At 45.5% G+C, this 25,822-nt stretch overlaps 1 protein-coding gene across 3 annotated transcripts in view; it reads right to left on the bottom strand.

Moving 5' to 3' along the window:
• Positions 1-247: 247 nt before the first annotated feature.
• The window catches only part of GNE (glucosamine (UDP-N-acetyl)-2-epimerase/N-acetylmannosamine kinase), a 497,606-nt gene continuing 472,031 nt past the window's right edge, over positions 248-25,822 (bottom strand). For all 3 annotated transcript variants that reach the window (XM_030194355.1, XM_030194356.1, XM_030194357.1), the window contains exon 12: positions 248-1,577. In XM_030194355.1, coding sequence (XP_030050215.1) covers positions 1,342-1,577 — 236 coding nt within the window. In that variant the 3' untranslated portion in view covers positions 248-1,341. The remainder of the gene's footprint in view (positions 1,578-25,822) is intronic.

The following is a 25,822-nucleotide window of genomic DNA, read 5'->3' as shown; positions in this document are numbered from 1 at the left end:
TGCTTTTCTCTTCAGAAAATGAATTTTTTTACTTCTTAATTATAATTTTTGATACTCTTTTCAGGTCTATTTTATAATATTCCATTCAAAGTAGTATTTTGTTAAAAAAAACTTTTTTAAAGGAGAAAATCCAATATATTGGTGTATCATAAAATTGGCTTCCATATAGGAAGTAACCATTGTATTTACTTAATACACTAAAAGAGAGATGGGGGAGAAAATATGGGTTGTTGTTTTTTTTTTTTTTAGTTCACTGACAGAAGAGAGACTAGCCATTGTGGGCCTTCATAAAGCACTTAGTGGTCAAGTGGGGGAGAAAAACAGAGAACCAAATAAGAACTTTGAAATAATTGCAACTGGTTACGAGAGATGGGAGTGGGACCTGGGTACCCCGTTGCGGAACTGGAAGATACTTGTAGATTTACAGAAAATGTCACACATAGTGAAAATATCTACAAGAAACACATTTTAAATTCATACATAGAGCATATACTTCCCAAATGCAACTATTTCGTGCAGGGCTTACACCCACTGCACAGTGCCTCAAGTGTTCTGCAGATGAAAAGTCATTCTATCATTCAGCTTGGAGCTGTAGGAAGATACATTCTTTTGGAATGAACTCCATCAGTACCTAGGATATACCCTTCATATGACAATTTCTTTACTCTCACAGACTTATTTGTTGGGAATAGTGAATATTAAGACTTTGGGAGGAAAAGGGAAAATTACTTTATTTTGAAAATTGAGGTTGGTGGTGATTAAATGTGTAATGCAGGCCTAGGTATCTGCAGAAGTTCCATCGTTCTGCAGTTGGTGGAATCAAATGCATGTCTTGGCCATGTGGGACGCTCAGGACGCTTCTTCCTCTCCTAAACATACACAGAAGTTTTTGCTCATTTGAGAGGAGTTTATTCACACACTGACACCTTTGGTGAGGGTGGGATAAGGGGGCTATGGGGGAGGGGCACAGTAGGGATGTCATCTGAATTTGGTTGGTTCCAGGAGAACTGAAGGAACCTGGTCTCCTGGTCAGTTGCTTTTTTTTTCTGTTCCATTGGGCATTAAGGTTTGACTTCATCTAGGCTTAGTCATGTTTCTTTCTATATTAACAAGGAAATGACGACAATTGAGTTTTGTCTTCTCTATTCAAATGTAGTCATATCTGTGTGTTTGGTAATGCTGTTATCCTGAACATTTGGAATATACTCTTGTTTTGCTTATTCTCTATTGTCATCAATAAAAATTGTTTCAAATTAATACACTAAAAGACCAGAAGCAAGCCCCAAACCATATCTTTAAGCAGGTGGTCTCTCAATTGATTTCCTGCAACCAGTATGATATCTAGTATGTCCTCCGGGTTGTGTAGTCAAGTACCATGCTGGCAGCTCCCAAGAGGGCAGGTTCAGATAAATCTGAGGTGACCACCTCGACAGTCTGTACAGAGCTCAGTGCTTGCTGCTGGATCACATCCTTTACAATGCTAACGTATTGACTAGCCAGGACACCAGAGAGAATCACCAAAGATGGATTTATGGTGTGCAGGATATTCACAATACCAATGCCCAGTGCTGTCCCTGCTACATAAAAGAAAAGAAATCATTAAAATCCAGCATATTTATTAGGGAAAGTGAACAAAAATATCTCCATGACAGATTATTGCTTTTACATGAAGGGCTTTTAATTATACCTGTTCCTTTCACGGCCTTCAAAAAGCCTCACAATATAGCTAACATAAACCAGTGTTTGTGAAACTAATGTAACTAAGGTGCCTTTGTTAGATTCATTTCCTCCCATAAGCAGGTTAATGAGAAAAATAAAAGATTTTCCTATGACACTATTTATTACTAGGGCTTAACAATAAACACTGAAAGAATGCCCTGAATGCAGTAAAAAAACAAAAACAAAACACCTGAAATAGGTATTTATTGGATACCCTGGTTTGTCCTATAGCCTCCACTCAATCTTTGGGCCTTTTCTGACACAAAAAAATGGTAAAATTATGTCTTACCTGATAATTTTCTTTCCTTTAACACAGCAGATGAATCCAGGAACCTAGTGGGTTAAGTCCGCCTACCAGCAGATGGAGATAGAGATAAACAAACTAAAGGAAGTGATGCCAGATGGCCAGCTCCTTCCTCAATTAGTATGTCATTCGTAAGCATTTGCCAAGGCCAAAAATATGAAACCAATAACAACCAGAAACCATCCTCACTATGAAAAACAGAGAACCAAATAGGAACTTCGAAATAACTGCAACTTGATCCAGAAATTGGAATCCTTTCCGTGTTCCCATATCTGCCTGAGCTCTGCAAAAGAGAACCTGGAGGGAAAAAATAGGCACACTGTGCGGAAAATGAAAAAACCGTCAGCTGAACTAGGGAGGGATCCTGGATTCATCTGCTGCGTTAAAGGAAAGAAAATTATCAGATAAGACATAATTTTACCTTCCTTGTCACTTGCAGCAGATGAATCCAGGAACTAGTGGGATGTACCAAAGCATTCCTTAAGTAGGGTGGGACGCTGACGCTCCCTGTGCCAACACTCCCGCCCCAAAACTCACATCCTCCCGAGCAGACATGTCTAGCCTGTAATGCTTCGCAAAAGAGTCATTCCGTGTCAAGTGGACCAGGGGTCCCCACCTCACCATCTCAGATTTTGATGAAATTTGGTACATAGTTTCTTTATGATAAAAAACTAAGCTGTGCAAAATTTTAGTTCAAACGACTAAAAATTGATGGTTCTAGGGGACCTCAAGTAAAGGGTTGCAAAATGTCGCCTGAGCAAAAATGACATTTTGGGCCAACTTCCAGAAGCTGTAAAACTGGAAGTTTTAGTAGTACAAGGGGGATATTTGGAGAACCTGCACTACTTTTAGGGCTTAATGAACTGGCAAAACCCCATGTTCCTAGTCCTCTTACTTTTTGAATGGTTTAGACTCAAACTTTGCCAAAAAAAACCCTGGAAAAAATCAATTTACAGCGATGTTGAGGCTTCTGTAGTTTCTAAACTAGTTGGTCTTTCAGGTTGATTTTTGGTAGGTGTACTAAATGCACGGCTGTAATGAGGCATTCCAATTTGCAGCACTTTCCTTCAAGTGGTTGAAAAATTATAAGCGTTCAAAGTTGGTATAAAAAGCATTTTTGCCCATTTTGGGCTATCTTTGATGCCCTTGATCTCCAGTGGGACAGCTTCAATATTCTTTCTTTTAGCACCATTAGAAAGAGCAGATTTCCTTCTATCGGAATATGTAGTTTTCAGTTTGGAGTCTCTTCATATAAGGATTGCAAATATGCCCTCAAATGTTTGCGGGCAGCAGCCTGTGATTTCTTCACTACACCCTTGATACAAGTGTAGTAAAAGTGATTCTTCTTTCAAAAAGCACCAATTTTTTAAAATAAAGAACACATTATGTTATAAAACTGTATTCAAGAAAACTAAAAAACAGTAATGTTTTTTAGGAAGTGGAAGGATGAGGCCAGGTTTCATAACAGGTTTAAAGAAAACTGCAGTCAGTTAGGATGACCGACTTGGCCAATTATGTTTGGTGGATCCTGTTGCAAAGCGTCTGAGTGTCTGTTGCTGGTGTTTCTTCACCCTTGCTATAGTTTGACCTCTTAGTGAACTGTAGGCATCAAAGTAAGCCTAGCAACAGACACTCAGGAGCCAGGAGGTACCAGAAGCATACAATTGGGCAATGAAACAAACAATTCTGCCTTGCAACAGGGTTCACCAATCATAATTGGCCAAGTCTAACTGGCTAAAGAAGTTTTCTTTAAACATTATGTTATAAAACTGTGTTCAAGTAAACTAAAAAAACAGGGTGGAAACCATTGCATACATACTTCTTGTTGAAGAAACTCGCACCTGCACCGACAGGCTCATTTATATTGAATTAAATGCCACAAATGAAGATATTAATCACTTTAAACTGAAGTAAAACTTTACCCATTGAAAACCTGATTGCAATAATAAATGCATTTGTTGAACTTCCCCTCTCTCTCCTTCCCCTCATTCCCTTTCCTCCTTTCCTGAAGTTACTATTGAGGAAACTACACTTCTCCTTTCTTCCTCAAAATGTACCACCTGTTCCTCTGATCCCATTCCCACCCACCTTCTTAATGCCATCTCTCCTACTCTTATTCCTTTTATCTGTCACATTCTCAACCTCTCACTTTCCACTGCGACTGTCCCTGCTGCCTTTAAACATGCTGTGGTCACACCTCTCCTTAAGAAGCCTTCACTTGACCCTACTTGTCCCTCTAATTACCGACCCATCTCCCTCCTTCCTTTTCTCTCCAAATTACTTGAGCGTGCTGTTCACCGCCGCTGCCTTGATTTTCTCTCCTCACATGCTATTCTTGACCCATTACAATCTGGTTTTCGCCCTCTCCACTCAACCGAAACTGCGCTTACTAAAGTCACCAATGACCTATTACTGGCTAAATCCAGAGGTCAATATTCCATCCTCATTCTTCTTGATCTTTCCGCTGCTTTTGACACTGTCGATCACAGCATACTTCTCAATACCCTGTCCTCACTTGGATTCCAGGGCTCTGTCCTTTCCTGGTTCTCTTCCTACCTCTCCCTCCGCACCTTTAGTGTTCACTCTGGTGGATCCTCTTCTACTTCTATCCCTCTGCCTGTCGGCGTACCTCAGGGTTCTGTTCTTGATCCCCTCCTCTTTTCTATCTACACTTCTTCCCTTGGTTCATTAATCTCATCCCATGGCTTTTCCTACCATCTCTATGCTGATGACTCCCAAATCTACCTTTCTACCCCTGATATCTCACCTTGCATCCAAACCAAAGTTTCAGCGTGCTTGTCTGACATTGCTGTCTGGATGTCTCAACACCACCTGAAATTAAATATGACCAAAACCGAGCTTCTCATTTTCCCCCCACCCCCACCCCCAAACCCACCTCCCCGCTCCCCCCATTTTCTATTTCTGTTGATGGCTCTCTCATTCTCCCTGTCTCCTCAGCTCGAAACCTTGGGGTCATCTTTGACTCTTCTCTCTCCTTCTCTGCTCATATCCAGCAGACCGCCAAGACCTGTCGTTTCTTTCTTTACAACATCCGTAAAATCCGCCCCTTTCTTTCCGAGCACTCTACCAAAACCCTCATCCACACCCTTGTCACCTCTCGTTTAGACTACTGCAATCTGCTTCTTGCTGGCCTCCCACTTAGTCACCTCTCCCCTCTCCAGTCGGTTCAAAACTCTGCTGCCTGTCTCATCTTCCGCCAGGGTCGCTTTACTCATACTACCCCTCTCCTCAAGACCCTTCACTGGCTCCCTATCTGTTTTCGCATCCTGTTCAAACTTCTTCTACTAACCTATAAATGTATTCACTCTGCTGCTCCCCAGTATCTTTCCACACTCGTCCTTCCCTACACCCCTTCCCGTGCACTCCGCTCCATGGATAAATCCTTCTTATCTGTTCCCTTCTCCACTACTGCCAACTCCAGACTTCGCGCCTTCTGTCTCGCTGCACCCTACGCCTGGAATAAACTTCCTGAGCCCCTACGTCTTGCCCCATCCTTGGCCACCTTTAAATCTAGACTGAAAGCCCACCTCTTTAACATTGCTTTTGACTCGTAACCACTTGTAACCACTCGCCTCCACCTACCCTCCTCTCTTCCTTCCCGTTCACATTAATTGATATGATTTGCTTACTTTATTTATTTTTTGTCTATTAGATTGTAAGCTCTTTGAGCAGGGACTGTCTTTCTTCTATGTTTGTGCAGCGCTGCGTATGCCTTGTAGTGCTATAGAAATGCTAAATAGTAGTAGTAGTAGTAGTAGAACTGATGCTAATGGTCATCAATGGATCCAGAAAGATCAGATGAATTTCCACTTTGCTCAGTTGGCTGTTCAAGTACATCAGAGTGTCATTTACTGACATACAATAAAAATAAAGGTTTGAAATTAATTGAAGAGCTTCTGCCTGATCAACAGAAGTTGTTACAAGAGCGTTCTGGTCAACTTTTCGATGCTTGATCAACTATTTGCCTTCATCATGAATCCTTACTGTTGAAAAAGTTTGAATTTTTGCAAAGAACCTGCTGTAACCCATTTTCCAAAGGTGGTCATAATGCAAAAAGGGGCTTAAGAGTGCTGGATGACACACTAGCAGCCCAGCTAAAGGCCTTAACAAGCAAAATATTTGTGCCGGGTCAGAGACTATGTCCATCTTGTCGAAAAGACGTCAGTAACAGAGCTGCTGATTCTTTATCATCATCAACAGCAGCAGATGATGAACACAGTGACATTTCTGGCAAGTTGAACACAAGTTTGACATCTCTTGGTATTTCTCCATTAAAGTTCAAAAAAGTCAGCAAGCGTGATGTACGAGGCTACACCAAACGCAAAATCAGGCGACTGCAAAATACTTTGAGTCATCATCTTCCAGTTGCTGGTGGCTTAGACCTAAATGAGTTTGAAACTCAACCTTCTACCAGTCAGAAATGTGACAAATGTTCTGATTATGATGACCTGCTAAACGAGTTGAAAAACAAATTCCAAGTTTCAGCAAATCATGCAGAAAAACTGCAAATACTAACTTTAGCACCAAACAGCTGGTCTATTGAAAGAACTGCCTCAGAATTCATGGTTTCAACTAGAATGGTTAAAAAAGCAAGAAATCTGAAATCAGTTTGTGGAATTCTGGCAAAACCAGACAAGAAGAAAGGTAAAGTTTTACCAGAAGAAACAGAAAAAAAAAATTCTTAGCTTTTTTGAAGATGATGAATTCAGTAGACTGTGCCCAGGGAAAAAAGGTTTTGTCTCTGTCAGAACTGGCACTGAAAAAATTCAAATGCAAAAGCGCTTGCTGCTTAGCAATCTAAAAGAAATGTATGTTGCATATCGTACTCGAAATGGGCCAGAAGTGGGTTTTTCCAAATTTTGTGAGCTAAGGCCAAAATGGTGTGTCACTGTTGGCTCATCTGGTATGCATTCAGTGTGTGTTTGTGTCATTCATCAAAATGTGAAGCTTATGCTTGCTGGAAGCCATCTGCTGAACGAAGATTACAAAGCACTGATGGCTAAAACTGTGTGCAATTTGGAATGCAAAGAATGCATGCTTCACAGGTGTGAAATATGTCCAGGTAAAGATGTGCTTGAAAATTACCTGACAGAAGTGTTCAGTGATGCTGACCCAGGTGAAACAATCGAGTTTAAGCAGTGGGTTCATACAGATCGCACCACACTACTACTACTACTACTACTATTTAGCATTTCTATAGCGCTACAAGGCATACGCAGCGCTGTACAAACATAGAAGAAAGACAGTCCCTGCTCAAAGAGCTTACAATCTAATAGACAAAAAATAAATAAAGTAAGCAAATCAAATCAATTAATGTGAACGGGAAGGAAGAGAGGAGGGTAGGTGGAGGCGAGTGGTTACAAGTGGTTACGAGTCAAAAGCAATGTTAAAGAGGTGGGTTTTCAGTCTAGATTTAAAGGTGGCCAAGGATGGGGCAAGACGTAGGGGCTCAGGAAGTTTATTCCAGGCGTAGGGTGCAGCGAGATAGAAGGCGCGAAGTCTGGAGTTGGCAGTAGTGGAGAAGGGAACAGATAAGAAGGATTTATCCATGGAGCGGAGTGCACGGGAAGGGGTGTAGGGAAGGACGAGTGTGGAGAGATACTGGGGAGCAGCAGAGTGAATACATTTATAGGTTAGTAGAAGAAGTTTGAACAGGATGCGAAAACGGATAGGGAGCCAGTGAAGGGTCTTGAGGAGAGGGGTAGTATGAGTAAAGCGACCCTGGCGGAAGATGAGACGGGCAGCAGAGTTTTGAACCGACTGGAGAGGGGAGAGGTGACTAAGTGGGAGGCCAGCAAGAAGCAGATTGCAGTAGTCTAAACGAGAGGTGACAAGGGTGTGGATGAGGGTTTTGGTAGAGTGCTCGGAAAGAAAGGGGCGGATTTTACGGATGTTGTAAAGAAAGAAACGACAGGTCTTGGCGGTCTGCTGGATATGAGCAGAGAAGGAGAGAGAAGAGTCAAAGATGACCCCAAGGTTTCGAGCTGAGGAGACAGGGAGAATGAGAGAGCCATCAACAGAAATAGAAAACGGGGGGAGCGGGGAGGTGGGTTTGGGGGGGAAAATGAGAAGCTCGGTTTTGGTCATATTTAATTTCAGGTGGCGTTGAGACATCCAGGCAGCAATGTCAGACAAGCACGCTGAAACTTTGGTTTGGATGCAAGGTGAGATATCAGGGGTAGAAAGGTAGATTTGGGAGTCATCAGCATAGAGGTGGTAGGAAAAGCCATGGGATGAGATTAATGAACCAAGGGAAGAAGTGTAGATAGAAAAGAGGAGGGGACCAAGAACAGAACCCTGAGGTACACCGACAGGCAGAGGGATAGAAGTAGAAGAGGATCCACCAGAGTGAACACTAAAGGTGCGGAGGGAGAGGTAGGAAGAGAACCAGGAAAGGACAGAGCCCTGGAATCCAAGTGAGGACAGGATATCGAGAAGTATGCTGTGATCGACAGTGTCAAAAGCAGCGGAAAGATCAAGAAGAATGAGGATGGAATATTGACCTCTGGATTTAGCCAGTAATAGGTCATTGGAGACTTTAGTAAGCGCAGTTTCAGTTGAGTGGAGAGGGCGAAAACCAGATTGTAATGGGTCAAGAATAGCATGTGAGGAGAGAAAATCAAGGCAGCGGCGGTGAACAGCACGCTCAAGTAATTTGGAGAGAAAAGGAAGGAGGGAGATGGGTCGGTAATTAGAGGGACAAGTAGGGTCAAGTGAAGGCTTCTTAAGGAGAGGTGTGACCACAGCATGTTTAAAGGAAGCAGGGACAGTCGCAGTGGAAAGTGAGAGGTTGAGAATGTGACAGATAAAAGGAATAAGAGTAGGAGAGATGGCATTAAGAAGGTGGGTGGGAATGGGATCAGAGGAACAGGTGGTACATTTTGAGGAAGAAAGGAGAAGTGTAGTTTCCTCAATAGTAACTTCAGGAAAGGAGGAAAGGGAATGAGGGGAAGGAGAGAGAGGGGAACGGACTAGTGGAGGGAGAGCTGGTGAGGTAGAGAAAGCAAGGTTTATCTTTTGAACCTTGTTGTGAAAGAATTCAGCAAGGGTCTGAGGAGATAATGAAGGGGGAGTTGGGGGAGGGGGCACCTTGAGGAGAGAGTTCAATGTGGTGAAGAGAAGTCGAGGATTAGAGCCAAGAGAGTTGGTCAGTTGGATATAATAATCCTGTTTGGCACGTAAAAGAGCAGATTGGAAGGAGGTCAGCATGAACTTAAAGTGTAAGAAATCAGCAAGGGCCCGAGATTTCCGCCAGAGGCGTTCGGCGGAGCGGGTACAGGAACGTAGGTAGCGGATATTAGAAGTCAGCCAAGGTTGGGGTTTTGTACGCCTTACAGGGCGGGTCATCAAAGGTGCAAGAGTGTCTAAGGCAGAGGATAGAGTATTGTTGTAAGAAGAAACAGCCTCGTTGACAGACGTGGATGGTGCCACAGTAGAGAGGAGGTTTGAAACATGGGAGGATAGAGATGAAGGGTCAATGTCGTGAAGATTCCTAGATAAATTAGATAGGATAGGACGGGACTGGGAGGGAGGAGATTTAAGTGTGAAAGTTATAAGATGGTGATCAGAGAGGGGAAGATCGGAGGCAAGGAAACTAGAGGGTGAACAGTTGGAGGAGAAGATGAGATCAAGACAGTGACCATTTTGATGAGTGGGGGAGGTGGAGCATAGTTGGAGATTAAAGGACGACGTTAAAGCGAGTAACTTGGAAATATAAGAGTTGGAAGGATCATTAGCAGGAATATTAAAGTCACCAAGGATGAGAGAGGGGGAGGAAGGATCATGGAAGAAGGCAAGCCAGGCATCAAAGTCACTGAGAAAGGATGAAAGGGACTTATCAGGGGGACGATAAATGACCGCTATTCGAAGAGGCAGAGGAGAGAAAAGGCGGATAGAGTGGACTTCAAAGGAGGAAAAACAGTGAGATTGAGGTGGAAGAAGGGGTTGAAATCTGGAGGAGGGAGAGAGAAGTAGTCCAACACCGCCCCCACGGCCAGCAGAGCGAGGAGTATGTGAAAATAGATAACCGCCATGGCACAGGGCTGCGACTGAAGCAGAGTCATCAGGGCAGAGCCAGGTTTCTGTTATGGCGAGCAGATGGAGGTGACGCGAGATAAAGAGGTCCTGGATATAGGGGAGTTTGTTACAGATAGAGCGGGCATTCCATAGGGCGCAAGAGAAGGGCAGAGAAGAGGAGGGGAGTAGAGGAATAGAGATGAGGTTAGAGAGGTCACGGTGAGATCTGTAGAGTTTGGATAATAGTTGGTGAGGAGGGCCAGGATTGGGATTGATGTCACCAGCTGAGAGTAAGAGAAGGAGTAAAAGAGAGCGGAGGAGAGTAGGAGAGGTGTGGCCACGAAGGCGTCGAAGGCGAGAGGTATTTAGGTGGAATGGGGAAGGCAAAATGGAGGGAAGAAAGAGACGGAGATTAAAAGTCAAGAGGGAGGAAGAGGGTAGGAGAGAAGGTGAGGTGATGAAGTCAATGGATGGGAAGTGAGTTCCTGTAGCGGAGAGAGGTAGGGGGTGAGGGAAAAGATTAGGAAGGGACAGAGCTAGGAAGAGAATGTGAATAGGGGCCATAAATGATTAAGGTACTTTAGCAACTGGAAAAAGATTAGATACAAAGAGAAAAATGCCCCGCGCGCCGTTAGGCGCGCGGCACCTAGAGCGGAGGCCCTGAGTGGATCGGGGTGGACCTGGGTGTCACCCCGGAGAAGGCTGTAAGGATATGCAGATGAGCTGCAAGTCCTCCACAGCACCTGAAAGGCAGCCGGTGGTAGAGGTGGGTACCTCTCAGCTGAGGAAAGGCTTACCAGGGGTTAGGCCGAAGCCAGCATTCCTCCCCCTGAGGGTCGCCTGATCCTAGCCAAAAAGCACCTGGGGAACTCTCAGTGCTGAAGTGACAAGAATTTTTCACTGATAAGTTTCACTGCTGTTTCTGGAAATGTATACTGGAGACCAAACACATGTATGTTGATGATTTTGTATCTGAGCTTGCATTGAAAGTTTCAAACCTGTCAATTCACCATTACATTTCCAAACATCACACACAATACTTAAAAACTGTTAAAGAAAACCTAAATCCTTGTGAAATTGTTGTTCTCTTGGACTTTGCTGAAAACTACTCCTTTATTGTCCAAGATGCTGTTCAAGGTTTCCACTGGGAAAACAGTCAAGCTACACTGCATCAATTTGTTGTGTACTTCCGTGATGCTTCAAGTGAAATTCAGTGCATAAGAGTTTGCATAATAAGTGACAGCTTGCGGCATGATGCAGTTGCTGTACATGCATTCTTGGAAAAATTAATCGCGTTCTTGAAAAGCAAAATTGGAGAAATAAAATATGTAACATACTTTAGTGATGGCTCAGCTGCACAATACAAGAACTTCAAAAACTTTGCCAACTTGTGCTATCATCAAACAGAATTTGGAATAAGTGCACAGTGGAATTTCTTTGGCACAAGCCATGGCAAGTCACCATGTGATGCCATAGGTGGTACAACAAAGCGACTAGCTGCTCAGGCTAGTTTGCAACGACCTAAAAATAGCCAAATTCTCACAGCACAAGGCTTGTTTGAATTTTGTGATCAAAAAATAAATAAAATCAAGTTCATTTTTGTTTCCAAGAATGAAATTGAATCTTCAAGATCTGCACAAGAGGAAAGATTCAGTAAAGCTTCCACAGTTGCTGGAACTCGTGAAAATCACCAGTTTATTCCCACTGACTTGAACCAAATTTCAGTCAGTAGAGTGTCAAATGATTCCTCCTCATTTGTTGTCAAACTTTGTCAGTCAGATGACCCAGTGAGTGTACCTGGCATAAATGTGTCTCAACTTCAGCCTGGGCAGTATGTTGCCTGTGTTTATGACAACAAATGGTGGATTGGCAATGTCTGTGACACATCATTTGAAGAACATGATGCCTTGGTCAACTTTATGCATCCATGCGGGCCTGCACGATCATTTCATTGGCCTAGCAGAAGAGATTCTTGTTGGATTTCTGAACAGCATATTCTAGCAGTTCTTCCAGTACCAGCAACTACAGCACTTGGACGACAGTATACATTTCCAGAAACAGCAGTGAAACTTATCAGTGAAAAATTCTTGTCACTTCAGCACTGAGGTTTTACTTGGGAACCATTAAGACACCCCCATTAGGCTTGAGAAACTAGGCAAAGACAACCAAATGAGGCTTGGGAACCTCAAGTAAGATGCCCACTTTCAGGCTTGGGAACCTGTGCCAAGTGGCTGGACTTGCCTGGCTATCGGGCGTGACCTCTTGGCGATGAGGTTGCCACTTCCTATTGAATTGGTAGTGGCGTAGCCACCATGGACCAACGCATGCTTAAAGCAACTGAGTGACATACAGCAATTAGAAACATCGATGGGCCCTATATCCGTTTCATCTATCATTCAACAATACTGGCCAAAAAACACTTTTTTTGCAATCCTTATATGGAGAGACTCCAAATTGAAAACTGCATATTCTGATAGAAGGAAATCTGCTCTTTCTAATGGTGCTAAAAGAAAGAATATTGAAGCTGTCCCACTGGAGATCAAGGGCATCAAAGATAGCCCAAAATGGGCAAAAATGCTTTTTAAACAAACTTTGAACGCTTATAATGTTTCAACCACTTGAAGGAAAGTGCTGCAAATTGGAATGCCTCATTACAGCCGTGCATTTAGTACACCTACCAAAAATCAACCTGAAAGGCCAACTAGTTTAGAAACTACAGCAGCCTCAACATCGCTGTAAATTGATTTTTGCCGTTTTTGTGGCAAAGTTTGAGCCTAAACCATTCAAAACGTAAGAGGACTAGGAACATGGGGTTTTGCCAGTTCATTAAGCCCTAAAAGTAGTGCAGGTTCTCCAAATATCCCCCTTGTACTACTAGAACTTCCAGTTTTACAACTTCTGGAAGTTGGCCCAAAATGTCATTTTTGCTCAGGCGACATTTTGCAACCCTTTACTTGAGGTCCCCTAGAACCATCAATTTTTGGTCTTTTGAACTAAAATTTTGCACAGCTTAGTTTTTTATAATAAAAAACTATGTACCAAATTTCATCAAAATCTGAGATGGTGAGGTGGGGACGACCTTTAAAATTGGTCCACTTGACACGGAATGACTCAAAAGTATGACGGGACGCCCAAGTAGCCGCCTGACAAATCTCTTCCAGAGATAAGGCCTCCGCCTCCACCCAAGAAGCCGCCTGTGCCCAAGCAGAATGCGCCTTCAGGGCCACTGGAGACACCCGCCCTTGTAGCAGATACGCCGCTCCAATGGCTTCCCTAATCCAGCGAGAAATGAAAGCCTTAGAAGCCGCCTCACCTCTTTTCGATCCCGACAAGAGTACAAAGAGATGATCCGAGCGTCGAAACTCGTTAGAGATCTGCAAGTACTGAAACAAGGCTCTCCACACGTTCAGGAAATGTAGCGAGGTAAACTCCCCCGGATAATCCTCTCTTCGAAAAGAAGATAAACCGCCTGATTGACATGGAAAGTCGAAACCACTTTAGGTAGAAACGATGGCACAGTCCGCATCGACACCCCTGCTTCAAAAAACTGCAAAAAAGGATCTCTGGAAGACAAAGCCTGAATTTCAGAAATCCTCCTAGCTGAAGCAATGGCCACCAAAAACACTGTCTTAAGTGTTAGATCCTTCTCAGAAACCTTATTCAACGGCTCAAACGGTGGGGCCTGGAGGGCTCACAGTACCACATTCAAATGCCACGCCGGGCACGGCTGCCGCAGAGGAGGCCGAAGCGCCCCGCGTAGGAAACGGACAACATCAGAGTGAGCTGCATACCCCTCCGAAGGGACACCACCTTGTAGTGGTGGAGGGGCTTCTGTGTTTCAATGACTCAGAGGGCTATGCCCATATCAGACAGGCCTCTGAGGAGAAACCAGACAAAAAGTGTCCCAAACTGGGAGAGTGGTAAGATGGCGACCTGAAGTTTGTATGCCCAATGGCCCAGCTGCCCTCTGAAGTTTCGCATTCTTTACGTAAATTTCCTCTCTGTAATTGCAGTTACCTTAACTGAAAGGAAGGGGACAACCGCGGTCAGCCGCCGACGGCCAGCGTTTTGTCCCCTGAGCAGCAAGTGTGGGACCGCTGCGCGACGAACTGCCCACAGATGAAAGGGTTGGCGAGTCCTTTGATTAGCGCCGGCGAAGGAGCGTTGACGCTCTTGGACCTGGAAAAAACAACTCCATCGCGCCCGAATTATTCAACCACCATGTCCAAAGGAGTGGAGGAGTGAGTTAGAGGCATATGCTGAAACAGAGGACGTTTACAGCAGAACCCGAATTGGCGGAACCACTCCTAAACACCCAAGAGAAATCAACTTGGAGTTTTTGGCTCCCGTGGAGGTTACATTGAATACCATCTGGAAGGCGCCTTAGGACCTAACGGTGGCAGTAAATAATTTTGTTTCAGATATAATTTTATTAGAGAGTTACATGGACAATTTAACTGAACCCTTTGAGAGTAAAAAATTGATATAACAAATGATTCTACACGAGCAAGAAGTGGCTATGATTTTGAAAATGATAATAGACCAGAAACTTTGAATAATAAAATGAATATTATTATAGATGATTAATATCGAGATTATTGTTTTTCCCAGAGTTCCGGGTATGACTCCTAAAGTTTTCCTCAGAAATATTTTCTCAATTATTACTTTAAAAGGAGTGAAGCCTGTGAAAACTGGGATTACTTTAATCAGTGGGATTTGAATTAGAGACTTAAGTATATGTATTGTTAAATAACTCCTGGTTTTTAAAAGAGAAAGAATGTAATTAGATCTATTATTTCTAACTAATATTGGACAATAAGTATGTTTTCAATGAAATGATTTGACTATACACCGTATTGGCCTTGAAGAAGCCAACCAGATGATCAATGTGGAATAATGAATTAGATGAGTAATATCTGGAGATAATCAGGTTAATACCACTTTTTTTCTGTTTACTGTTTAATTACGTAGTAACATAGTAGATGATGGCAGAAAAAAGACCTGCACGGTCCATCCAGTCTGCCCAAGAAGATAAATTCATATGTGCTACTTTTTTATTTGTACTGTCCTCTTCAGTGCACAGACCGTATAAGTCTGGCCAGCCCTATCCCCGCCTCCCAACCACCAACCCCGCCTCCCAACCACCAGCTCTGCAACAGACCCTATAAGTCTGCCCAGCACTATCCCTGCCTCCCAACTACCAGTCCCGCCTCCCACCACCAGCTCTGGCACAGACCGTATAAGTCTGCCCAGCACTATCCCCGCCTCCCAACCACCAGCCCCCGCACAGACCGTATAAGTCTGCCCAGCACTAGCCCCGCCTCCCAACCACCAGCTCTCCTTGTCTTGTTTCACTCTCCCTATTTATTTTTATTTACTTTATTGCATTTGTATCCCATATTATCCCACCTATTTGCAGGCTCAATGTGGCTTACAGAGTTTTGTTATGACATGGATATTACAGGGTATCAGATACAATTGGTAATGTATAGAGATTAAGTAATGGAAGAGTGTTAGGGAGGATAGTATATAAAGGGAATTGGCATAGCTGGGTAGATTGATGGGGTAGTTTTGTAAGGCTATGGGTTCTCTTTGTAGGCTTTGTTGAAGAGATGTGTCTTTAAAGATTTGCAAAAGTCAGTTATTTCATCGGTAGTTTTCAGGGTTGTGGGTAGTGCATTCCACAACTGTGTGCTCATGTAAGAGAAGGTGGTAGAGTGTATCAGCTTGTATTTTAGTCCTTTACAGCTGAGGAAGTGCAGATTGAGAAATTTGCGGGATGATCTTATAAAAAAGAAAAAAGTGGAAAAACATAACTTCAAGAGATCAATCCGAGCTTTTCCAGCTTCAATAATGGTGTGTCCATTTGTGTATGCTAGAAACCACAGGATTCCTGTTTTAGCTGGTTTTTTCTTGACTTTTATGCACCATATTTGCCCCTTTACGAAGGTTTCAAATTAGAGACAACATTTTATGAGCTCCATTGTCTGTCAGTATATTCTGTGCAACTACTGATCGACCCCTGATGAAGGCTTTTTTAAAAGCCGAAACACGGACCGTGTAGGGTCCCTAATAAAGTTTTCCTGGACCATCTCACCCCTTGTCTCGGATTGATCTCTTGAAGTTGTGTTTTTCCACTTTTTTCTTTTTTGTTGAACTGTTGTGGAAACTTCGAACCCCTTTTTGTTTCTGCGGGATGATCTTATGGCATTTCTGGGAGGTAGGTCCACAATATTTAGCATGTAGATTGGGGCATCTGTGTGAATGATTTTGTGTACCAATGTGCAGATCTTGAAAGCAATGCGTTCCTTGAGTGGGAGCCAGTGAAGTTTCTCTCTTAGGGGTTTTGCACTTTCATATTTATTTTTTCCAAATATAAGTCTGGCGGCGGTGTTCTGTGGTCTAAGAGAATAGAATTACCTGACTGAAATAATTCCTATATATTACTTTCTCTGTATTTCCGGCAAGTTGTTTTATCACTTGTAAAAATTTAAATGGCTATAAAAAAAAAAAAAAGAGTGAGCTGCTAAAGAGGAACCGTCCAGTTTGCCCCTAAAACAAGCTAGCGCGGCCACCTGCACTCGAAGGGAATTATATGCCAACCCCTTTTGAAGACCATCCTGAAGGAACTCCAGAATAACTGGAATGTCTGCCCAAAAAGGCGATTCAGCATGCAAAGCACACCATGCCGAGAAAGCTTTCCACACTCACGCGTACGCTGCTGAAGTAGGCTGCTTCCGTGCCCCCAAAAGAGTGGCAATGACTGGTCCTGAAAATCCCTTCTTCCTCAGCTGCCGCCTCTCAATAGCCAGGTCCATAAGACCAAAGCAGGAGGGATTTTCCATCTGAACTGGCCCTTGATGCAGCAGACTGGGAGTCACCGGAAGTTGCAATGGTGGCTCAGAGTGCTCAAATGAGATCCACATACCACAGCTGTCGGGGTCAGTCTGGGGCCACTAGAACGACCGGCCCACGATGCCGTCCTTTGCAGCAAAGAACTCACCCTATCAGAGCCCACGGAGGAAAAACATACAGCAGCTGTTGTTCCGGCCATTGCTGGAGAAGAGCGTCCAATCCTGTGGATCCTGGCTGCCATTTGCGGCTGAAGAACTGGGGAACTTTGGCATTGCAAGCCATGGCCATGAGATCCATTACTAGTCTTCCCCAACTTTGACAGATCAGCTGAAAAGCCGAGTCCGACAGCGTCCATTCCGCTGCGTCCAAAAGAGTCCGGCTGAGAAAATCCGCTTGAACATTGTCTTGACCCACAATGTGTGCTACCGACAGACTCTGAACATGCGCTTCCGCCCATACTAGAAGACTAGATGCTTCCACTGCCAAGGGAAGACTGCGAGTGCCCCCCTGACGATTGATGTAGGCCACCGTCGTGGTGTTGTCCGAGAATACACGAACCGCCTGCCCCTGCAGAAAGTCCTGAAAACTCCGCAGCGCATTCACAACTGCTTGCAACTCCAGACGATTTATCGGCCAAGTCGCTTTGAGAGGGGTCCATAATCCCTGGGCTACTCGATGAAGACTAGGGGGCTCCCCAGCCCGCAAGGCTGGCATCTGTCATGACTATCACCCAATTGGGAGATGCCAGAGAAACACCCTTCTGCAAATTGGCTGACCGGAGCCACCACGCATGACTGTCCCAGGCCCGGCTCGACCAAGGAAGATGTCGTTGATAATCCAGCGATGTCGGCGACCATCTGCTCAAAAGGAAATTCTGAAGAGACCGCATGTGAGCCCTTGCCCATGGAATGACCTCCAAGGTCGCCGTCATGAAACCGAGGAGCTGAACATAGTCCCACACTCAGGGAGCGCGACGATTCAATAAGGTCCGTACCTGAGAAAGCAATTTGATCCTTCGCCCCTTGGGGAGAAACACCTTCCCCCGCTTCGTATCGAATTGCACTCCAAGATACTCTAGATTCTGAGTAGCAACCAGATGACTCTTGTCCATATTGACCACCCAACCTAAGGATTGCAACACCGCAATCACTCGGACGGTGACCACTCGACTCTCCTCTGCTGTCGTTGCCCGAATCAGCCAGTCATCGAGATACGGGTGCACTCGAATCCCCTCCTTCCGCGGGAACACTGCCACCACCAACATGACCTTGGAAAAAGTGCATGGGAAAGTGGCCATTCTGAAAGGAAGGGCCCGAAACTGGAAGTGCTGACTCAGCACCGCAAATCTGAGAAATCTCTGACGGGGCTGCCAAATGGGAATGTGCAGGTAAGCTTCCCTCAAATCGAGAGCTGTCAAAAACTCACCTGGTTGAACAGCAGCAATAACTGCCCTTAATGTCTCCATGCGGAAGTGACAAACCCGCAAAAACTGGTTTATTTTTCTGAGATCGAGACTAGGCCGAAAAGCCCCTCCCTTCTTTGGAACCACAAAGAAGATGGAGTACTGACCTGTGCGCCTTTTGAGAGGAGGAACAGGCATGACAGCCCCTATCCTTAGCAGGTCTCGCAAACACTGCAGAACCGCTGTCCTCTTGGCCTGCGATACACAGCGGGACTCCAGAAAAAAGTATGTGACGGGAGAGAAGAATTCTAGCTTGTAACCTTCTTGCACCACATCGAGGATCCACTGGTCCGAAGTAATTCTGGCCCACTCTGGAAGAAACAGAGAATGCCGACCACTGATCTGTTATCCTCCTGAGTGGACCTGCGCCCCATCATTGGGAGGCCCGAGAAGGAGCCCCCTGATGAGAGGGGGGTCCAGCCGGACGCTTTTCATTGCAAAAGGAAGAATGCTGCCCAAAACGAGGATGCTGAAAGGCTGCGTTGGACCTCCCCGGGCGATACCGTCACATCTCTCTGAAACGTGACCTCGAGGCTCCCTGCCTGGAAGTAGACTTTGGTCTATCCTCCGGAAGACGCTGAGATTTGGAATCCCCCAAATCTTTAATAATCTTTTCTAGGTCTTCCCCAAAAAGCAATTTCCCTTGGAAAGGCAATTTAATGAGCCATTAGAGGCCATATCTGCGGCCCAATGACGGAGCCACAGAAGACGCCGAGAGGAAACGGTCAAGGCCATGAGTTTGGCTGAAGCATGGACCAAATCATACAAGGCATCCGCCAAGTACGCCAGCCCAATATCCATCAGCGACATCTGAGGAGTTCCCGGCATATCAGACTCCGAAATCAAATCCATGACAGAATGTAGCCAACTGAGACAAGCTCTAGCCACATAAGAACTACAAACAGAAGCTTGAAGTGTCAAAACGGCCACCTCAAAGGCATGTTTTAAAGAGGCCTCTAGCCGTCCGTCTTGCATATCCTTAAGTGCCACACCACCTTCCACTGGAACAGTAGTGTTCTTAGTGACTATCGTCACCAGGGCATCCACCCTAGGCAGAGCAAACTGCTCTAAACGGTCCGCTGAAACCGGATACAGCTGGGCCATAGCCCTGGCCACTTTCAGACCCCTATCCAGATCCACCCACTGGGTTGAAATCAACTCTTCAATAGCTTCATGTATCAGAAAGGCCTTAGAAGATCGTCTGGTACTAGCCATCTTAGGGTTGACCACCTGAGAAGCCGCAAGCTCAGGGTCCTCTATATTCAGGGCTTCCAGCGCCTGAGAGATAAAGGAGGACAACTCCTCCTTATGGAAAATCCTCACGGCGGAAGAGTCCTCCGGTTGGTCAGTGCGGACACCGTCCTCCACCCCCGTCTGCTCCGAGAGAGCCACCACGGAGAAAGCTGCAGGCGACCGTATGCAGGACCCCTCCTCAGACCCCAAAGAAAGCCTAGGCTTTTTAAGGGAGGAGAAATCCTCTGGGGAAAACCCCCAAATCTCTTGGCTACCCCCAGACCCCGAGAGGTTCAAAGGCCGAAGCTGTCGCAGCTGCGTGAGGGGGGGCAAGGCCCTTTTCAACAAAAACGCCTGATGGAGTAGCAAAATAAACTCTGGCGAAAACCCCTCCTCCGCAACAGAGGAGGTCACAGCCATGGCACCTGCACCACCGCCCACAGTGCTTGACGGCCCCCCGACTCCCCTACCAGCGGAGAAGAAGCTTTGCCCAAAACCGCTACCGGAGCCGGCTCAGCGACCGATCGCAAAATGGCACGAGAATCGCCAGGCTCTGGGCGGGAAAGCACGCTCTCGGGGGGGGGGGGGGGGCAACGTTCTGTTGAGTCCCGCCAAATCAGCGTACCCCGTGCTGCAAAGGCCCGCCACCGACCGCCGTTTCCCGCATCGGGAACAGCATTTTACCGTCTCCGCTGCCATCGCCCGCCCTCGAACAGGAACCCAGCAGGACTTACCCCGGACCGGGAAAGCACAGGAACTGACAGCTGAGCCAAAGAAAAAAACTTTCCGACTCCACTTCGAGGTAGGCTCAGACAAGCAGGCAACAGAAAACAGGACTCGGACAGCAGTAACACAAACCTGCTCTCAGCAAAAACACTCTTCCCTGTTTCTCTTTTAAACACATTCTATGGTTCTCTTATTTTTTTTTTAGTGAGGAGGCAGAAACAAACAGGGAAGGAAAGGAACAGCAAAAGCCTGTTCAGAGGGAATTTGAGGTGCAGCAGGGACCCAGCAACTGCGTATGCTGCCAAAGGGGACACCACCAGTCCGCCACCCCCGACACAAACTGGCCACCGGCCCAGGAGCACCCTCAGAGGCCTTGGGCCCAGGAGCTGGAGAAAAAGCCGTCCACCACCTGCTGAGATAGAGACATACTAACTGAGGAAGGAGCTGGCCGTCTGGCATCACTGCCTTTAGTTCGTTTATCTCTATCTCCACCTGCTGGTAGGCGGACTTAACCCACCAGTTCCTGGATTCATCTGCCGCAAGTGACAAAGAATTATTGGATTCTAGCAGAAAAGGTACCTGGCACTAGAACATGTGGCATGAAAACATCAAACACATCAATACATAAGTCGTTGGAAAATAATACCTAAATTTAAACTTAAATACCAAGGTCACATTTCTTTCAAATACTGGCTGTGGCGTTTAAACATATACCTGAATATTCAACATCAGATGATATCCAGATATCAGTACTGAATATCAGGATATGGCAGTGGATTACAGCAATATTCAGCACCATTACCTGGATACAAATCTGGACAATTTAAGACAACTATTTAGATAACTTTGTTCAGGAAAAAATAGCTCTCTCGATACTTGTGGCTAAAATATCTCTGGATAAATCCTGGCTCCTTCCCTCAGAAAGCGAGCGTCAGGCAGCCTGTTGTAATTTTCAACAGCATTATCTCAATAACACAGTTGAAAGTGGTTCCAGTCAGCAGGACTTATCCAGGTAGCAGGTGCTGCTACCCGTGTAAAGTGAAGTTCCTCACCTATAGTATGTGTTCTCTGAGAACAGCAAGCCAAGTATTCTCACATGGGTGATGTCATTTGAAGAAGCCCAGTTCGGAAGCTGCCTAGCGTGCACTACTTAAAGAAAGTTCTAGCAGTCTCCCACTGCGCAAGCATGGGTGCCTTCCCATCCAACGGGCGTGTGTCCATTGGCCAAATGATATAACTGAAGAAGACAACTCCTAGGGGAGGTGGGAGGGTATGTGAGAATACTTGGCCTGCTGTCCTCAGAGGACACCTGCTACAGGTAGCTCTGCTTTCTCTAAGGACAAGCAGGCCAGTTGTACTCTCACACGTGGGAATCCCTAGCTATCATGTTCACTGAAAACAACAAGAGGACAATAGGGACTCGAAACGTTGAGGCCTTGAAGTCAATTAACCTGAAACTATATACACACTGGTTGTAAAGATGCAGCCCAGGACAGAACAACACTGGGACTAGGAGGTTGGAGCTGGATTCTAGACACCAAACAAATTCTGCAGGACTGTATAACTGAACTGGCTATTACGTCCGGTATTCTGCTCAAGGCAGTAGTGTAATGTGAATGTGTGGACTGCAGACCACAGCACAGCCTTGCATATCTCCTCGATGGAGGCTGGTCTCAAGTGGGCTACCAACGTAGCCATGGCTCTGGCATTATGAGCTGTGACATGACTTCCAAGAGTTAGTCCAGCCTGGGCATAAGTGCAGGAGATACAATCAGCTAGTTAATTGGAAATTGTGCATTTGCCAATGGCTACCCTCATCCCGTTTGGATCAAAAGACAAAAAGCTGGGTGGATTTTCTATGGACTTTATTCAGCTTCAGATAAGGCTTGCTTACAATCTAAAGTATGTAGTGTGCTTTTGCCAGGCTGGGCACAAGGTTTGGGAAAAATGTTGGCAGAATGATTGACTGGTTGAGATGGAACTCCGACACCACCTTAGGATGGAATTTAGGGTGCATGCAAAGAACTTCTTTGTTGTGATGAAATGTTGTGTAAGGTGGATCAGCTACTAAGGCCTGAAGCTCACTGACTCTGCAAGCTAAAGTGACTGCCACCAAAAGCACAACTTTCCAGGTGAGATACTTCAGATGATAGGAGTCAAGTGACACAAAAGGAGCTCTCATCAGCTGAGTGAGAACGAAGTTAAGATCCCACAACACTGTAGGAGGTTTGACCAGCAGCTTCATCAACAGCAAACCTCTCATGAATCGAATAACTAGAGGCTGTACAGAAATGGGCTTACCCCTTACACAGAGATTACATTACATATTCATCTTATATTTTGCAATGACCTTTCAGTTCTATGCGAATAACAATTAAAGATACTGGGAAGATCCAGGAATTTCACTGAGATGTACCCTTACAGAGTTGGTTTTCAAGGCAGACTCAGCAAGGGGCAGGAGGTATTCAAGCAATTTTTGTGTAGGGCAAGAGAGAGGATCTAGGGCCTTGCCCTCACACTAGATGGCAAATTTCCTCCATTTAAAAGAATAACACATCTTAGTGGAATCTTTCCTGAAAGCAAGCAAGATTTTGGAGACACCCTGAGGCAGATTCAAGGACTGAAATTCTACACTCTCAATATTCAAGCTGTGAGGGCCAGGGTCTGGAGGCTAGGGTGCAAAAGAGACCCCTTGCTCTGCATGAGGAGGGTCGGAAAACACTCCAATCTCCATGATTCTTCAGAGGTCAACTCCAGAAGAAGTGGGAATCAGATCTGCCTCGGCCAATACGGGTCGATCAGGATCATGGTTCCCCGACCTTGCTTGAGTTTCAGCAAAGTATTATCTATGAGGTATGAGAGGCTATGCATATAGACAGTGCTTTTTTTGTAGAAAAAAAGGTGCTGGTACTCATTGTGAGCGGAGTCACCCCTATTATAACCACACCCACATTAGCCACACCCCTTATACCTTTGCGGGCGGGACGCGCTGAGAGGGAAGCAATGTGAGATCAGAGGAGACGAACCTGCTTGCGTCCTGCGTCTTCTGCGTGCCTGCCTCAGTGAGTACCGCTGTCTTCACTGCCGGCCGGTTTGTTGCGACTTGGAGAGGGGAGGGGAGGGGAAATGCCGGACATGGAGGGCAGGGGAGAGAGAATTTTCTGGCATGGAGGGGAGGGGAGGGCAGGGGAGAGGAGAATCGCGACTGGCAAAATTAAAACGGAGCAGGAGTGGATGGGAGTGGGACCTCAAAAAAAAGGTGCCGGTACGCAGTACCGCCGCGTACCGGCACATAAAAAGCACTGCATATAGAAGACCTTTCCCACAATGTAGAACAAAGGCATCTGATGCTCGTCTGCCATGTGACCTGAGCATGGAACAGAATTGAGGGACTTTGTTGTTGAGATAAGTGACAAAAAGATGCACCGAGTGGGCCCCACTCTCAAAAGATCTTGCAGGCTATGCCCATGTTGAGAAACCACTCGTGAGGTTGCATCACCCTGCTCAGTCTGCTCACCAGACTACTTTTCTTGCCAGTCATGTACATGTCCCATTGGACCGTCCCTTGAAGGACAGCCCACTGCCATATACTCACTGCTTCCTGATACAAGAAGTAGAATCCTGTACTCCCTTGATTGTTGAAATAGTACATTGCAACCTGGTTGTCTGTTTGAATTAGAACAATTTGGTTCTGCAGTTGGTTGGGTACATCCGTTGTCAACACTTACTGAGGGGGTGGAATTTGGAATGGCAGTCCCCCAGTCAAATTTTGCAAAATTGTCCACCAGAACACGGACTGGACTAGCACCGGGGGGACCTGGATAATATCCGCCAGGTTCCCTGTGGCCTGAGACCACTGGGAAGCTAGAATCCATTGGGCCCCTCTCAAATGGAGGTGGAGCCATGGGAGTGACATGCAGCCTAGTAATCTCAACATCTGTCAAGCTATGACCTGCTAGTTGCTGCAAACCTGCGAGGTGAGAGTAATCAAGGCATCAACTCTCGCAAGAAGCATGAAGGCCCAAGCTTGCACTGTATTGAGCAGGGCTCCTATGTATTCCAACTGCTGTACTGGGTGCAGGTGGGACTTGGGGTAGTTTATAACTAACCCTAGTAGCTCTAACACCTGAATATTCTCTACATGGGACTCCTGTGCTCCCTCCTGCGATATGTTCTTGATCAGAAAATTATCCAGGTAGGATTCCCAGTCTCCCTAATGATGCTGCAACTACTGCTAGATATTTGATAGAGGACCTGGAAGCTGACACAAGGCCAAAAGATAGAACATGTGGTGCCTCCCTACCCAAAATCTGAGATACTTCCTGTGACTGGAAAGCATCAAAATATGGGTATAGGAATCCTTTAGCTCCAGAGAGCTTAGCCAATCTTTTTCCTGAATCATGGGAAGAAGAGTGCCCAGGAAAATCATCCTAAAATTTTCTTTGACTAGGAATTTGTTCAGAGCCCAGGGGTCACATGATGCTACTTGGCTGAGTAGATGACTGCTGGCTCTGCTCCGTTCTACCCGCGCTGTTATCTGCATATTCTTACATAAGTACCGCCATACTGGGAAAAGACCAAGGGTCCATCAAGCCCAGCATCCTGTGTCCGACAGCGGCCAATCCAGGCTTCAAGAACCCGACAAACGCCTCCCCCCCCTTAAAAAAAATTAATAATGTTCAATGGACTTTTCCCTCAGGAATCTGTCGAAACCCCCTTTAAATTCCGTAAGGCCAGCTGCTGTCACTACATTCTCCGGCAACGAGTTCCAGAGTCTAACTACACGCTGAGTAAATAAAAACTTTCTCCTATTTGTTTTAAATCTACCATATTCTAGCTTCATCTTGTGTCCCCTGGTTTTGTTGTTGTTTGAAAGTGTAAACAAACGCTTCACATCTGTCCACTCTAATCCACTCATTATCTTCTAGACTTCTATCATATTACCCCTCAGCAGCCTTTTCTCCAAGCCGAAGAGCCCTAACCTTCTCAGCCTTTCCTCATAGGGAAGTCGTTCCATTCCCTTTATCATTTTTGTCGCCCTTCTTTGCACCTTTTCTAATTCCTTTATTTCTTTTTTGAGATGCTGCGACCAGAATTTGACACAATACTCGAAGTGCGGTCGCACCATGGAGCGATACAACGGCATTATAACATCCTCGTGTTTGTTTTCCATCCCTTTCCTAATAATACTCAACATTCTGTGCGCTTTCTTAGCCACCGCAGCACACTGAGCAGAAGTTTTTAACGTCTTATCCACGATGACTCCCAGATCCCTTTCTAGGTCCGTAACTCCTAACGCGGAACCTTGCATGACATAGCTGTAATTCGGGTTCCTCTTACCCACATGCATCACTTTGCACTTGTCAACATTGAACTTCATCTGCCACTTGCACGCCCAATCCCCCAGTCTCGCGAGGTTCTCCTGTAATCTTTCACACTCCTCCTGCGACTTGATGACCCTGAATAATTTTGTGTCATCTGCGAAT

This window comes from Microcaecilia unicolor, chromosome 2 (assembly GCF_901765095.1).
Source record: "Microcaecilia unicolor chromosome 2, aMicUni1.1, whole genome shotgun sequence".
Lineage (NCBI taxonomy): Eukaryota > Metazoa > Chordata > Amphibia > Gymnophiona > Siphonopidae > Microcaecilia > Microcaecilia unicolor.
Note: the sequence above shows the minus strand (reverse complement) of the source record. Positions and strands in the feature narration are given on the sequence as shown.